The sequence below is a fragment of the Nicotiana tabacum genome, chromosome 18, assembly GCF_000715075.1.
Source record: "Nicotiana tabacum cultivar K326 chromosome 18, ASM71507v2, whole genome shotgun sequence".
Lineage (NCBI taxonomy): Eukaryota > Viridiplantae > Streptophyta > Magnoliopsida > Solanales > Solanaceae > Nicotiana > Nicotiana tabacum.
The window spans coordinates 140,514,820-140,529,351 of record NC_134097.1 but is presented as its reverse complement, the minus strand read 5'-3'; the positions used below and the strand labels follow the sequence as shown (position 1 = coordinate 140,529,351).

The 14,532-nt window shown below is 35.4% G+C and overlaps 1 protein-coding gene across 1 annotated transcript; it reads left to right on the top strand.

The window, feature by feature from the left end:
- The first annotated feature begins 4,567 nt into the window (after positions 1–4,567).
- LOC107813877 (E3 UFM1-protein ligase 1 homolog) lies at positions 4,568–14,436 on the top strand. The gene is made up of 20 exons (XM_075237355.1): positions 4,568–4,867; positions 5,673–5,984; positions 6,068–6,334; positions 6,447–6,494; positions 7,302–7,367; positions 7,452–7,555; positions 9,314–9,407; positions 9,663–9,719; positions 9,868–10,291; positions 10,379–10,533; positions 11,837–11,902; positions 11,986–12,054; positions 12,140–12,229; positions 12,325–12,390; positions 12,841–12,887; positions 12,977–13,040; positions 13,245–13,322; positions 13,479–13,541; positions 13,868–13,960; positions 14,060–14,436. The coding sequence occupies exons 1-20, from the start codon at positions 4,694–4,696 to the stop codon at positions 14,165–14,167; spliced, it is 2,445 nt and encodes an 814-aa protein (XP_075093456.1). The 5' UTR covers positions 4,568–4,693; the 3' UTR covers positions 14,168–14,436.
- Positions 14,437–14,532: the final 96 nt, after the last annotated feature.

Below are 14,532 nucleotides of genomic sequence, written 5' to 3'. Positions count from 1 at the left end.
TATACAAAACTACAAAATAACTACAATTCATCTACAATCGGTGTAGAAAGCATTAACAATCATACAACAAGTTAATTACAAATTATCTACAAAATATCCACAAATCAAATACATTGAATCTTACAGCGTCATTGAGGACTTATCCTGGATGTGCCAGGGAATATAACTACTCCTTCTTGTCAACCTTTTCCAATCCAAGATCCAATCATGGCTTAATTTGGTTGTCATTTATAGAATATGGAGCCTTCCTCCTATATAAACAAATATAAATTAAAATAAAATTGTTGAATGAAATGGATATGTAAAAGATGAATACTGGAATAAAAGTGTCAAATTGTGCAAACTAACCTCTTTGAACCTTTGTCGGTAGAGTTCTACCAAATCAGGATCTAGATCTTCACCAATAGCACTAGTAAATGAGTGTTTGAGGTGAAAAATTTGAGGTCCAACCGAGGTGCTGCCACCAGAACTGTATAAAGGGAGAAATGGTGATTGGGCATGCTTTCCCGGCTGCCTTGTTCTACCTTGATGCACGGGTGTTGTTTCATCTTGTATAGGCTCGCCGAACTTAACCAACTGGGAGAATCTATCAGGCAGCTAGAAATCATCAAGTGTAACCTCCTTTTTCTCAGCTCCAGAATCTTCTGAATCACCTACATTCACATACTCTACCTTTTCACTTACGTTGTTGTCTTCCTCATTCTGTTGTTCACTTTGAGCTGTTACGGTCACTCCGTGAATTGGAGATTGTGCATGCATATCTTCCCTCTCTGTAACACCATGTCTATCTAAATTAATAGAATGGTAAAAATATTGAAACATAAAGCAAATATATCTTAATACAATTTCATACCTGCATTCTCTTCATCAACTGCACCTTCAAAATGTGTATATAAATCAACACGTGCTGGATGAACCTCTTTACCAAGTGCACCTTCACTGTTTTCTGTTTTATTTCATTAATATTGATAAATCATATTGGATAAATCTTGACAGTTTAAGAAGATATGTAGGTATGTTGTAAGATCTATATAAATCTGTAGAGCTGTGCCAATATGATGGTTTTTTTTAGATATAGATTTGTATATGTAATGTAGACAAATTGTAGAAAATAATGTAGATAACTTGTAGATATTTTGTAGATATTTTGTAGATAATTGTAGATAAAATGGAGTTATTTTGTAGATATCTGTTTTGTTGGGGCTGACCTGCTCGGGTACTCCACTATTGAACCAAAATTGCTGATTGTTCATGTCTTTTGGTTGGTCACTATTTTTGGTTGAACTCCCAACAAACTAAAAGTTCTATATTAGTTAGGATATATATTGTAGAGGTAACATAAATAGTTTTGTTAATATGAGTAAAATTTAAATGTTACTTTTGCATCAACTTGTTCATTTGGGCTGTTTATCACCTGTAAAATAGTCTTGACTGATTCCTTTTAGGTCTCGAAGGCTACCTAGTTCTTTAAATACATCTTTCCTAAAATCTTCCAGCTTTTCATCGACCTACAAGAAAACAAATACATAGTTAACTTACAGAATATTTCTTAACATACATTATTTAAAAGATACACTAGTATATATACATCACAATGATGTTTGGGAATACATGTTACCTTTTGAAGACCTTTTTTAAAAAAATTTCTTATTTTACGTAGAATATAGTCCTTTTCCTTTTTTCCAATTGGTTCTTTGGGTTTCAATGGAGCAGCATCAACTTTGGGAGCCTCAGAAACATATTCAACCTCCTAAATTATGTAGTCAACTTTACCAGGCAATGACATCACTGAAAGCTCTTCGGGTGATTCATTTATGTTGGTGAACGGAATGATGAAAAAAAATTAGCTTGATTAAGGCAGAATATGTATACAAAATTGTAGATATTTTGTATCTAAATTGTATAATCATAAATAAGAACCATTTGCCTTCATCCATTCAGACTTGATCATTTTTTCTTCAATTGCAGCTAACCAAATCTGACCCTTACTAGCTGACCAGTTAAGTATGAGAGAGATTGAATTAGAAATCCTTGTAGCTATATCAGTGTTGACGGAGGAGCAACACTCATACAACCATACTTGCATGGTTAGTGGGAATCCTCGAATGAGATAAGAATGAACGAAAAGATTTAGCATGTGCCTAACTGATTCAATCAACTGTCTATAAGACTGAATACCCCATTGAAATGTCTCGTACTGACCGGATTCCATCAAATAAAACCTAAAATGATCTACCAACCCAATATGATCTCTCTCTGAAGGACATATGAAGAATTCTATGAGATATAGAATACATTACTTTACTGCATCCTCATCATTTACCCAGCTTTTGTTGGTTACTATCTGTTTTAGGTATGTCTTCTCCACTTTTACCTTGTTTGGAAAGTAACTGCTCATTATCTTACTGACATAATTAGGAGGGTAACCAAAGTTTGTCACCTCGGTATGGCATCTAAAACCAGTTATTACTGCAAACTCTCTCAATCCAAAATTTAACCTCTCACCTTTTTAACTCGGCTGAAAAATAGGAAGCATCGGATGAATTCAATTCATACTTCATAAGAAGATGAATAACTTGATTTTGCATGCATAAATTGGGAAATGACAGTAAATAACCAAACATGTCTTCTTGAATAGCTTCAATCCATTTGGAGACAAAAGATCTTTAATTTGGCTAGGAATGCTAGGGTCACATAATGTCTGGAATCTAAGCACCCCATAATCAACATTATGGGATGCAAAAAAATATCCATTCTACAAAAATCAAAAAATATAATCTAACATTAATACAGTGATTTAAAAACATAGATACATTTGCATTTTATCTACAAAATAACTTCAAAAAATATACAAAATATCAACAATTTTGAACATATCAACAAATCTACAATTAATCTTCAGAATTAAGACAAATAATCTCACATTAATTCAGTGATACAAAATATGTATACATTTGCAATTAATGTACTACATTTCTACAAAAAAACTACAAAGCAAAAACAACAGAGATTATGTAGATTTTTAACCACTAAAACAAGCCAAATAACTAATGAAGAAATTACTAAATTCTTACCTTCACCAATGATTGTTTTGGAACATTTCTAGGAGATTTAACAGTAAGGGATTTTTTTTGATTTATTCTTCTTTTTGGGAGTTTTTGAACTGAGCGCCACCTTAGCTTTCTTTTCAGGTTTACTGATAGGCACATCTTCTACAAAACCATCATCGAACACTATCTCTTTTCCTTTCCTTTTCGCTTGTTTGATTGGCCTCGAAGATTCTCCAGCATCGAAATCATGTTTTTGTTTAGTTCTACATTCAGCCCTTGTTTGACGCGGAGAAAGAGTATGCTTCATATCTGCAATTGCATGTGCAGTTTTCCCTTGATTTTTAGGTGAATGTGGTGATAATACACCCAAATCGAATGAAGGTATATCATGTTCTCTAGCTTTTTTAGGGCTGTGTTTTGAAGGTTTGTTCTTCTTCATTGAGATGAACTTTGAAGATTTCACTTCAATTTTTACTGGTTGTAGAAGAAAAAACTTGAATTTGTACGTTAATGTTGGGGGTTATATTAACAAATCTGGTTTTAGCAGAGGAATAAAGGTTTTGAAACGTGGGGTGGGGTGATACGTGTGTGAGGGTGTGGAAGAGAGAAACGGGAGGGGGGGATTTGGGGAATATACGATAGCTGTAATGTAGGAGTAATAAACGGTACATTTAATGTACCGTTAAAATAGCTTATGGTATAGATTTGGTAATTAGGTATACTAAAGGTAATTAAATCAAACCTTCAACATCGAGGGTAATATAGTTTCCTATATGGCATATGAATGTAAAAATTCTTATTTCTTATCGGATGTCCTAGAAGAAACATAACAAATCCTCTCAATAATTAGTAAGGATCTTTATACAAATAGCTGGCTGAATTTACTATTTATTTTTCTTAGCTGGTGTACATAGATTATAAAGTTAAATACAATTACACACATACTAATATGAATAATTCATAATATTATACATTTGCCAGCTAATTTAGTTTAAGCAGTTGGGTGTGCACCTATTTAGTTATATTATTTTGGTATGACCTGAATACAGCGGACCAGATATTAAGAATAATATATGAAGAGTTAACCTAAATAGCTGCTTACCTAACCGCTTAAACTAAAAATAACCATCGAATGTATAATATTTATATAATTGTGTATAATTTATGTATACCGACTAGAAGAAGTCAACAGTAAATTCGATCGGCTATTCGTGGAAAGATCCCTCGTAATTTATAGCCAATCTCAACTACTTGGTAATTGAGGCTCAATTGTGATTGAAACAAAAAAAGGAAAATGACATTGTATAGTCGCTCTCAAAATAATAGCCAAAAAAGTATATTTTTTGTATATATATATATATATATATATTATATGTTATATACAAAATTTATATAAATTTTATACACTTTTTTTGGCTACGGAATATAAATAATTTCTGGTGCGGGCTAAAAGTGAAAACGAACTAAATTGTTTTTGGGCCTGATATTTATAATACAGCCCAATACTTGAAACAAACGTATTTTGTCAACCGGCCCGGTATTTCCCAACTCCAAACATCGGCTCTCCTGGATCATCACTCTGATCGGAGCTTCCAATATCCAACTGAAACCACCGTATTCTTCCACCACAATTCCACACAAAGATGGATGAAGAATTACTAGAATTACAAAGACAGTTCGAATTCGCACAACAAGCAAAATCCACCGTACGATTATCAGAACGAAACGTCGTTGAATTAGTGCAGAAACTTCATCAGCTTCAAATCATTGACTTTGACCTCCTCCATACAATCACCGGCAAAGAATACATTACACCTGTACCCTTCTACCCTCTCTTCTCCCACCACCCTAAATCATTTGAGCTTTTTAATTGAAAAAAAGAAGAGTTGATTTTTATGGTTTATAGATTAACAAAAATTGAAGTTTTTTTTTAATCATGAAGTTGATGTTTAGTTATGTTGGTAAATGGGTTTCATGATTTTTCTTTATTGGTATTCTTTAATTCTAGTCGTGTGTGTGCGTGCGTGCGCTGAGGTGGAGCTAGGATTTCGACCTTGTGGGTTCTGAACTTTAGAGCAACCACTTCAAATGCCAATAACTGGATTCTAAATTTAGTACTTGTTCATACTTAATGCATTTTTAACACAATTTTTTGAGCAAAAGCTAACCCATTCGGGCTTCTAGCTCCGCCCCCGTGCGTGTTAGAGGAGCAATTCCGACTGAAATGGTGGCATTGAACCACTTAAAATATCTGAGTTTTTTAATCAAAAAATTTGTAAAAAGAAAAGATTTGATTTTTATGATTCTTAGATTAAACAAATTCAAATTTTTTATTAGGGTGGTGATGTTTAATTATGTTTGTGGATGAGTTTTATGAATTTTCTTTATTGGTGTTTTTTTGTTTTGGTTATGTGGGTGTGTTATAGGAGAAATTTAGTGATATGGTGGCATAAAACCAATTTTATCAAACAAATTGGAAAAAGACTTGATTTTTATGGTTTACGATAAAAATTGGTTTAAGATTTTTCGTATGCTGGTGGTGTTTAATTCTATTTATATCTGAGTGTTATAACTTTTTTCCGTTGGTGTTATTTAATTTACTTATATGGGTGTATTGTATAGGAGCAATTGAGGAATGAAGTTGTGGCTGAGATCAACAGACTAGGACGTATTTCCTTGATCGATTTATCTGACAGTACCGGGGTAGACTTGTACCATGTGGAGAAACAAGCCCAGTATGTAGTATCCCATGACTCATCCCTCATGTTAATTAATGGTGAAATTATCTCGAATACTTATTGGGATACAGCAGCTGAAGAAATCAATGAAAGACTTCAAGAATGTAGCCAAATTGCCATTGCTGAAATAGCAGGACAACTACAAGTTGGGTCGGAATTAGTAGTCTCTATTCTTGAACCTCGTCTTGGGACTTTGGTAAATTTCTGACATTTTTATGTAGTAGTACAAGGTTGAAGTTATGTAATGTAAGTTTTGATATGTTTGTGTGGCACGTTTAGGTAAAAGGTAGGCTTGAAGGTGGGCAATTGTATACACCAGCCTATGTTGCTCGTGTAAATGCAATGGTACGTGGTGCAGCTAGGGGTATTTTTGTTCCTATGAACACGTCAGCGTTATGGAACACCTTGCAGAGTTTACTGCAAGAGATGGACGGAGCTATTGGTGTTGCTGTTGACGCCTCATTTTTCCAGTCATTGTTTAACGGCTTAGTCAAAGAAGGCGAGATTCTCGGCTCTCTTCGTGCAGGAGTTCATTGGACACCTTCCGTATGTGACCTATTTATCATGTGTTCAATATCTATTCTAGGTCTTTGCTCTTTTCTTTTGTGCGCAATGACTTTTTCTTTTTTGATGTTCTATCTTTTCTCAATTTCTACAGGTTTTTGCCATGGCTCAAAAGGACTGTGTAGATTCCTTCTTTTCGCAGGTGGGTATCTGCACCGCACTGTCCTGCTACTACTGTTTGATCTGAATTTCTTGTTCCTTGTTTCCATATGTGAATGTTACAATGTGGTCCAATAATACTTGCTGCTGCACCTTTTTATCTTTGAAGTTGAAGCAAAACTTTCATTTCAATGTGATTCCTCTATCCATTCCTTGAGGGAAGTTATTTTTAGTGGTTACTGTTTTCTGGCTGTATTCATTTGCTTCTGTAGTTAGATGAAATCTCCTGAACAAGTTCACACACCTGAGAGTTTTTTTAAATCAAAGAAAAAAAAGCATTCATCTAAATACTCGTATCCCTTACTGGGACTCTATGCAGCAGTCTTGAGAGGCATATATATTTCATTAGAAAGATTATTTTGAGAAAAAACAAGCATTGGATGCCAATGGTTAGACGAAAAGGTTTATGTCCTCACAGAAACATTTGACCTTATAAAACTTTTGTAGACCAAGTAGTACACAAACAAAAGAGAATTCTTAATCTCCAAATAAAATGGTTTCTCTATTTCTTTCTCAGACTTCTTAATGCTTTCTTCTAGCCACTATAAGATGTTTCATATGACAGAACCAAAAAAAAAAAAAGGCCTATTGGGTACAAATGGGATTACAGGAAAAGAAGAAATTACTCAACATTTCAGCAACTTCATATACTTACTCAAGGCACTGTTATACTCGTACAAGTCTCTGGACTTAAAAGGAAAAAAGTGTGGAAAATTAAATTCAAGTCTTACTAGATATTTTTGCTGATCCTCTTAATTGATTATATATCACTTTGATTTTGGTAATGCAGAATTCTTTTATTACTTATGATTCTATGCAAAAACTTGGGATTCCGCAACCTTCTCAATTCCTGCAGGTATTTTGCTTTGTTTTAGCCTAGCTTGCATACCCATTATCTTGGATCTTTCTAATTAAGTTTTGGTCATGAATGCCACATTAGTCCAGATATCCCGATGGTATATCTCTGGATACTGCATATGCTCACCCTTCAATGATTGAGATGTTGGATGCCGCCGTTGAGGATGCCATAGAACGTAATAGCTGGTAAGGGTCCCAAAGTGGAAGGAGTTATTTCTACTTATTCCATTTAGAAAATGTTCGATAAACTTAATGTGTAAAACTTTTTATGTTATCCGTTACATTCGTATCCCATAGAAACTTTTAATAATTAATGAAAACTGCAACAGAATACAATGAGAAATGCACTTCTCTAGGAAGGAAATAGTCTACGAGGATATGGATGAATTCACTTCCTGGGAGAAATCATAGTAATTTTATGTATCAAATTAAATCTGATTAACATTTCTGAGAGGGCATGAAATTTGAGCTCATTCCATCCTACTGTGTTTCATTTAACTTGATAAACTGCATTTCAGCTAATATTGATCGTTGCTGACCTTTATGTTTTAAAAAAAAACAAATATTATTTTGATAAGGAAGGTAACTTTTATTGCTGGGATAAAAATAAGGAAGTGCTTGTATGTTAACATAGTACCAACGGCAAAAACTCATATCTCTTTCCAATCCTTGACGACCTTTATATAAACATTGATCTACTTCCCATTCTTTCTCCTCCTTTCTTCTTGTTAAGCTCAGGTTCTCCTTTTTGAATTTATTAGTTGAGCGATTGGAAAATTTCCTTTTCGTTTAAAAACCTTTTAGGCAGTGTTGTCAAAGGCGCAAGCCTTGAAGCGAGACGCAAAATATATTGAGCGCTTCGCCTCGCTTAGCGGGGGCTTCAATTTGTTATCACGGTTCTAATGCATACTTTTCCTTGCCAATGAGCGTAATCCTGAAGAAGCAACACTAAACAATTGATATTTCACTTTTTCGTAACTTTTTTCAATTTCTTTGTCCATATATTTTTTATTCATGCTTAAAATAATTAGTCTTGGACTACACATACATATTTGTATTTTTTTTCTCCATTTGTGCCTTTCTTCTTAAACTTCACGCTTTATTTGCACTTTGCGCTCAAAGCCCCAACGGACCTTAGAGCTTTTTTGTGCTTTTCGCCGTTGATACCACTGCTTTTAGCAGTCGAAGCTCATCCATAAAATAGCAGTTCATAGGCGAAAAAGATCTGTTATCCTTCATATACCCATGGTTATCCTCATTCTTTTAAGGAATCTACTAATTTCATCCATAATGTAAAAGTTTATCTTTCACTATTTATCTCTTCATAATTTAAAATTGCCAAAGAGGTGGTGTAATTCATCAGACATAGTTTACAAATTAGAAGCGCTAGTTCATCAAAAAATATAAGTTAGATTTATACTTTTAAAGGTGTTTATGGTCATAGCTATATTCCTCCTACTTCTTAGAGCAATATAACTTTGGACATCTAAGTTGGAACTTGGAAAGGAGCAATTGCTTACTCTTTCATGACCTTCTCATGTTTCATCTGTTCGTTTGTCCAATAATAACTAATATTATCATTTACTTGAGGGTTGCGTGTATGGAGTAGAAAGATGACATCAGTTGATACTTTTAAGAACAATATTTAGCCTAATAAATTATGTGCCTGTGCTCATTGTATAGGGCATTTAGTAGGTTGCACTTCGTCTATGGTTTATTTTGTATGATCTGTTTGAAAGAGTTTGTGCACGAAGAGAATTCTGAATTTCATATATAATGACCTGCATGAGAGATTTACTTTGCTCCTTTCTACTTAACTCAAAAAACGGTATTGGCCATTTAAAACTTCATTTCAGGAAGAAGAGAAAAAAAGGAACTTCACTACAATCCCTGCATTGCAGGATGTTCATGGTTTGACGTTTTGGGGATCTTAAATTGTTGCAGGATTGATTCGCTTTCAGTTTTACCCGCTTCCTTAGGTAGCCAAGATGCATTTAAGATTCTGTCACTATGTCCATCGGTTCAAGCAGCACAAAAGGTGATGCTTCATTGTTCCTCTTATATACATACTTCTTGTGTTTTATCCTTTTTGTACTTCGTCTGCAAGTGATTCTCTATGTAGGCATGTTTATTTTTGCAACATGATTGGTCAGAATTAAAACTTATGTTGCATTCGGTTTTGCCATGAAGCAGCACCATTCCAAATATGTAGTGCATGAGAATTTTGAACTGACATTTATAGAGAATGAATTATTTCTCTCGTGATCTCACAATCTTGGTTTCCCTTTTTCAGTCGAATAGAGCGCTTATCTTGGGAGATTCATATATTTTTAGCAATGGGTTTGTCAAGGTAAGAATTTATAATAATCTGCACTCTCTAAAAGTGGCTGGCATCTTCTATTTTAAAAATCTTACTTCAATTCAAGGGTTATATTGCTAACCTTCTGTGGAAGTTCTGTTACCTTAATCTTGTCTTATTTTGTAAAATTGCTTATTAGGATCTGTTTGATCGGATAGAAAAGGAGATGGAAACATTAAGCGTTCCTGGGCTTGCCGGTGCTGGGCCTGTAGATGAGTTTCGTGTTACTAAAGATGCTAAAGTTGGATATGACTCCAGTGAAGTAAATGAAACAAGAAGTGATGCCGGTATCAGCAAACAGGCCTCGGAGAAAGGATCTAAGAAGAAAAAAGGAAAATCATCTGGGAATTCTAAGATGGAGCAAGCTGAAACAGGGGTAGATAACCAGGAATCTGCCCCTAGTAAATCTAAGAAAGGTCAGAAGAAAGGTAAGGTGTCATCTGGATCACAAGCAGCAGACTCAAACTCAGGTGCTAGAAAGAATGAGGATAGCCTTGGCGTTATTTCAGAAGAATGGGTAATTCAGAAGATTACATCTCTCAATCCTGACTTTGAAGAACAAGGTACATTGAGTATTTCTCGGAGTATTTTAGCTGTCTAGTGATCTATTCATAACTGCTTTTACTCTCTAACTTCCATTTGTTCTACAGGTCTGGACGATCCAGAGATGATTCTTTTGCCTTTAGCAAGACATTTGAGACCGTTGCTCGTCAATTCATTGAAGGAAAGAAGAAAGGCTGCCTTCACCGAAAATGCCCAGAAAATGAAAAAGCTACTTGATAATTTGCAAAAGAAACTTGATGAGGTAAGTTATGGATAGTCATGTCTACTCCTGCTTTAATGAACATTATATACATAGTCTGTCTGCTTAGATTCCCTTTTTTTTTTTTTTTGATGAAGTAAGGTGTTGTATTGCTGGCATCAAGAAGATGCAGTTAGTACAAAAGAAGTGATGTTAGCTCCAGTACATCATGTGCTATTCTAATCGTAGGGAGCTAACCAAAAAAAAAAGGGCCATCAGGCTAGGCTCATTGAGCCAATAAAGTCTAGAAAGGGGATAACATTATTTACAGGGGAGATATTACTCCAACTAAAAAGATACACCAGACATCTAGCTTTCAAAAAGTGTATATGAGTTGAAATGCCATCAAAACATCTTCGATTCCTTTCTGTCCAAAGACACCAAAATATGCAACCTGGGACCATTTTCCAGATACTTTTAATGGCCTTGCTGACTTTCCAGAAGCTCCAGCTTTCAACTGCTTCCTTAATGTTCTGAGGTAGTGTCCAGCTGATACCAAAAATTGAGAAGAACATGTGCCAGAGATCAATAGCCACTGTGCAATGCAGAAATAGGTGATTGATTGATTCTGAGTTTAGCTTACACATGTGGCATCTATTAACAATCTGGAAGCTCCTCCTACAAAGATTGTCTTGTGTCAAAATAGCACCTTTAAGAGCCGTCCATGCAAAACAGCTGACCTTTGTAGGCATTTTGGTTTTCCAGATTAGCTTCCAAGGCCACATGTCAATAACTTCTGTTATTCCTTCTGTTAAACTCCTCCACCCCCGGGTGATTGTTCATTGTTTTTTACCTGTGTTTTTACGCCAAATGGTTTCTCTCACAGCACTTTGGCTTCTTATTTTCAGAGAGATTGATGTATCCGTGTGTCATCATTCTCAGTGGTGGAGACACCTTCTAAAAAGGGGTCTCATCTGACACCGGTTCACAAAAAAAAAATTCTTATATATGTGCATGTGAATATCTTTTTCTAAAAAACAAAATGTATGTTTACAGTATGCCGACACTGGTTAAAAGGACAATACTAAGTAAACATCAATTTGAGAGAGGAAGTAAAGCCTTAAAACATAGTCCTAGAGCAAAACTCACTTGCAAGCCGTATTGTGACAATATGCCGACAGTGCTTTCGCAGAATCCTGCGTACCACCATTATTCATTCTACCAATGACGCCGTAGATGTGCTTCTGTTTCCTTTGATAGTCTATACTCAGCTGCATAGTGCATACATGATTATTTGTTTTCCTTTTGTCTAGAGCAGCCATCTGCTATACTGTAATTTGATTTGATTTCCACTTTTCTGTTGCAGTCATTTTTAAACATGCAACTTTATGAAAAAGCCCTTGATTTGTTTGAAGATGACCAAACAACTTCGGTAAGTTTATTCATATCGATTACTTAGTAGTTTCGACGTTTTCATATGCATAGAATTTATTATGGCTTCTCTTTGGTGCATAGGTTCTTCTACACAAACATCTATTGCGAACCACAGGAACCTCAATGATTGATACACTATTGCTTAACCTGGTAAGACATGCTAACTACTTTTATTGGTTTTCTCGCATTGCTCTTTGTGACCTCAAAAGCCCCTTTCCCTTTAATGTCTACTCAGGATATGCACAATAAACTGAAAAATGGAGTTCCAGTTGACCCTCAAAATCTCGAGTCCATTTCACTTAGCGCTGGAGATAGAAGTGCTCTGGTAAATAATTTTTCATTCTTCTGTTACAGATACAGTGACGCACTTTGAATTATTTTACTATTTTATATTGATGTTTCTGACTTTCTTCTGTCTAGGCTAAGAGTCTGCCGCGTGTACTGTCAGCCAAGGCCATTGCAACAGTTGAAGCTTTAGAAGGGAAGGTCAGTTACCATTTCTCTCTAGTGCCAATGTAACAACTGCCAATCTTGTGATGCGGGGGGGGGCCCCCCCCCCCCCCCAAAAAAAAGGCATCCATTGCAATTGCTATGCTCCCTCAACCACACCACCACAATGCTTTGCTTACACTTCTCTTCCAAACCACATTTCTATTTAAGGCTTCAATGCGAAACAATTACTCTTTACCCGGCATGGATTCTCCGAGTTCTCTCCAAAAGAAGGAAATAATTTGTAAATTTTCTGACCAGTTATTTCCACTACTGAAGTCAATGTGGTACTTGCTTCTGTTTCTTACAAGCATTTGCTTGTCTCAAAAGTATACTACCTTCACTTTATACAATAATAATGCTCTCATTTGCTAGGATTGCTCATTATCTTTGTTGCATTTTCTTACATTCTGGAGTCTTTAGTAACTTAGATCTTACAATTGACAGCGGGTGGAATCATTTATGTCTGCACTGAGAGAAGTTGCGGAGGAAAGGTATTGCGTATTCTTCTACCTCCCACAAGGCGCTTAGTTTGCCCCTATAGTGAACAACTAGAATGATATTTGGTCTGTAATATTTGCAGTGGATTAACTTTGAAGAAGCTTGACAAGAAATTGGAAAGAACTCTTCTGCACTCGTATCGCAAGGTACCACTCAGTTTTACATGAGGTGGACTATGAGGGTTGATGAATTTCCCCATTGAATGTGGTTGTTTATAAGCTTTTTCCTCTTGAACACAAATATGCAAGGCTGGAGTTTCCAGTCTTCTTTTGACTTCTTACTTAGAGGACTTTGGAATGCTTTAAATAATTAATGAATTATAAAGAATTATCGTTTTCTTTTGGTTACAGGATTTGACATCTCAAGTTTCTGCTGAAATGGATCCAGTTTCTCTTTTACCACAAGTTATATCTCTGCTTTATGCACAGGTCAGCCTTAACCATCTCCTTCTCCGACCCGCCCCTCTCTTTCTCCATGTGTGTGGTGTATATATCTTGATCTTTGCTTCATCTCTCTCTCTCTCTCTCTCTCTCTCTCTCTCTCTCTCTCTCTCTCTCTCGATCTTTACTCCTTGTGATACACAGGTTCATGGAAAAGCTCTTCAGGCTCCTGGTAGGGCCATTTCAGCTGCTGTCGCTCGGTTAAAGGTACAGTCCTTATGCTATGAGAAGACCCTTGATGCTATTGCACATAAGTTACACTGCATAAATCTTGTCTTCATTAAAGTAAGACATAAGGTGGATTAGAGAAAGCTGGTAATATTTGTTCACTCTTAATTGCAAATCTATCTGCATTTGCTTCATGCCATCCAAGCTTAAAGAGAGCTTAGATTAATAAGGTTTTATTCCTCTGATGAATTTAGCCTGCATCAGTAAATTAGCTTAAAGATAGCCTAGATTAATAAGATTTTATTGCTCTGATATTTAGCCTGCATCAGTAGTAAACTAATTTTAACATCATTACTACTTTTCAGGATAAACTGGATGACTCGGCATTCAAGACCTTGGTTGAATACCAGAGTGGAACAGTGAGCCTGTTGGCTCTAATGTCTGCTGCTACCGGCAATGTGAGTTATTTCATCCCTTGAGAAATGACCTTTTTTTTACTAACACTAATTGCGCTGTACAAGTAAGCATTAACTCATTTTGCCTAATCTTCTCTATAGGAGGAAGATTGTTCATTTGACAGAATTTTGACCAAAAGGGAGCTCTTAGAGGAATTGATGCCTGCATTGAAGGGCTTAGTGCTTAGTACCTCACAGTCACAGACATGACTTGGATAGATTAAACTTCAGGGAATATTTTCAACACAAGATGGAAGCATTCATCTTTCTTCTCTTCAATGGTTTCTTCTATCATAACCAGAGTTAAGAGGAGTTGCTACACATCAAACAGCTATAAGAGATTTCCTAAGGAAGTTAGTCTTTGTCAAAGACTTCAGCTTTTGCGTAGTTGGTGACTTGTACAAATAGATATTGTATATCTGTTTTATACCAACTTGGCACAAAATATATACTATAAAGCAATCAACTTATTGTCTTCACATCAATTCCATAGTAATTTTGGTCATTTATATGAATGTTCCGTATATTTCATATAGTTTTTTTTTTTTAGAATGATATATTTCATATAATTAGTG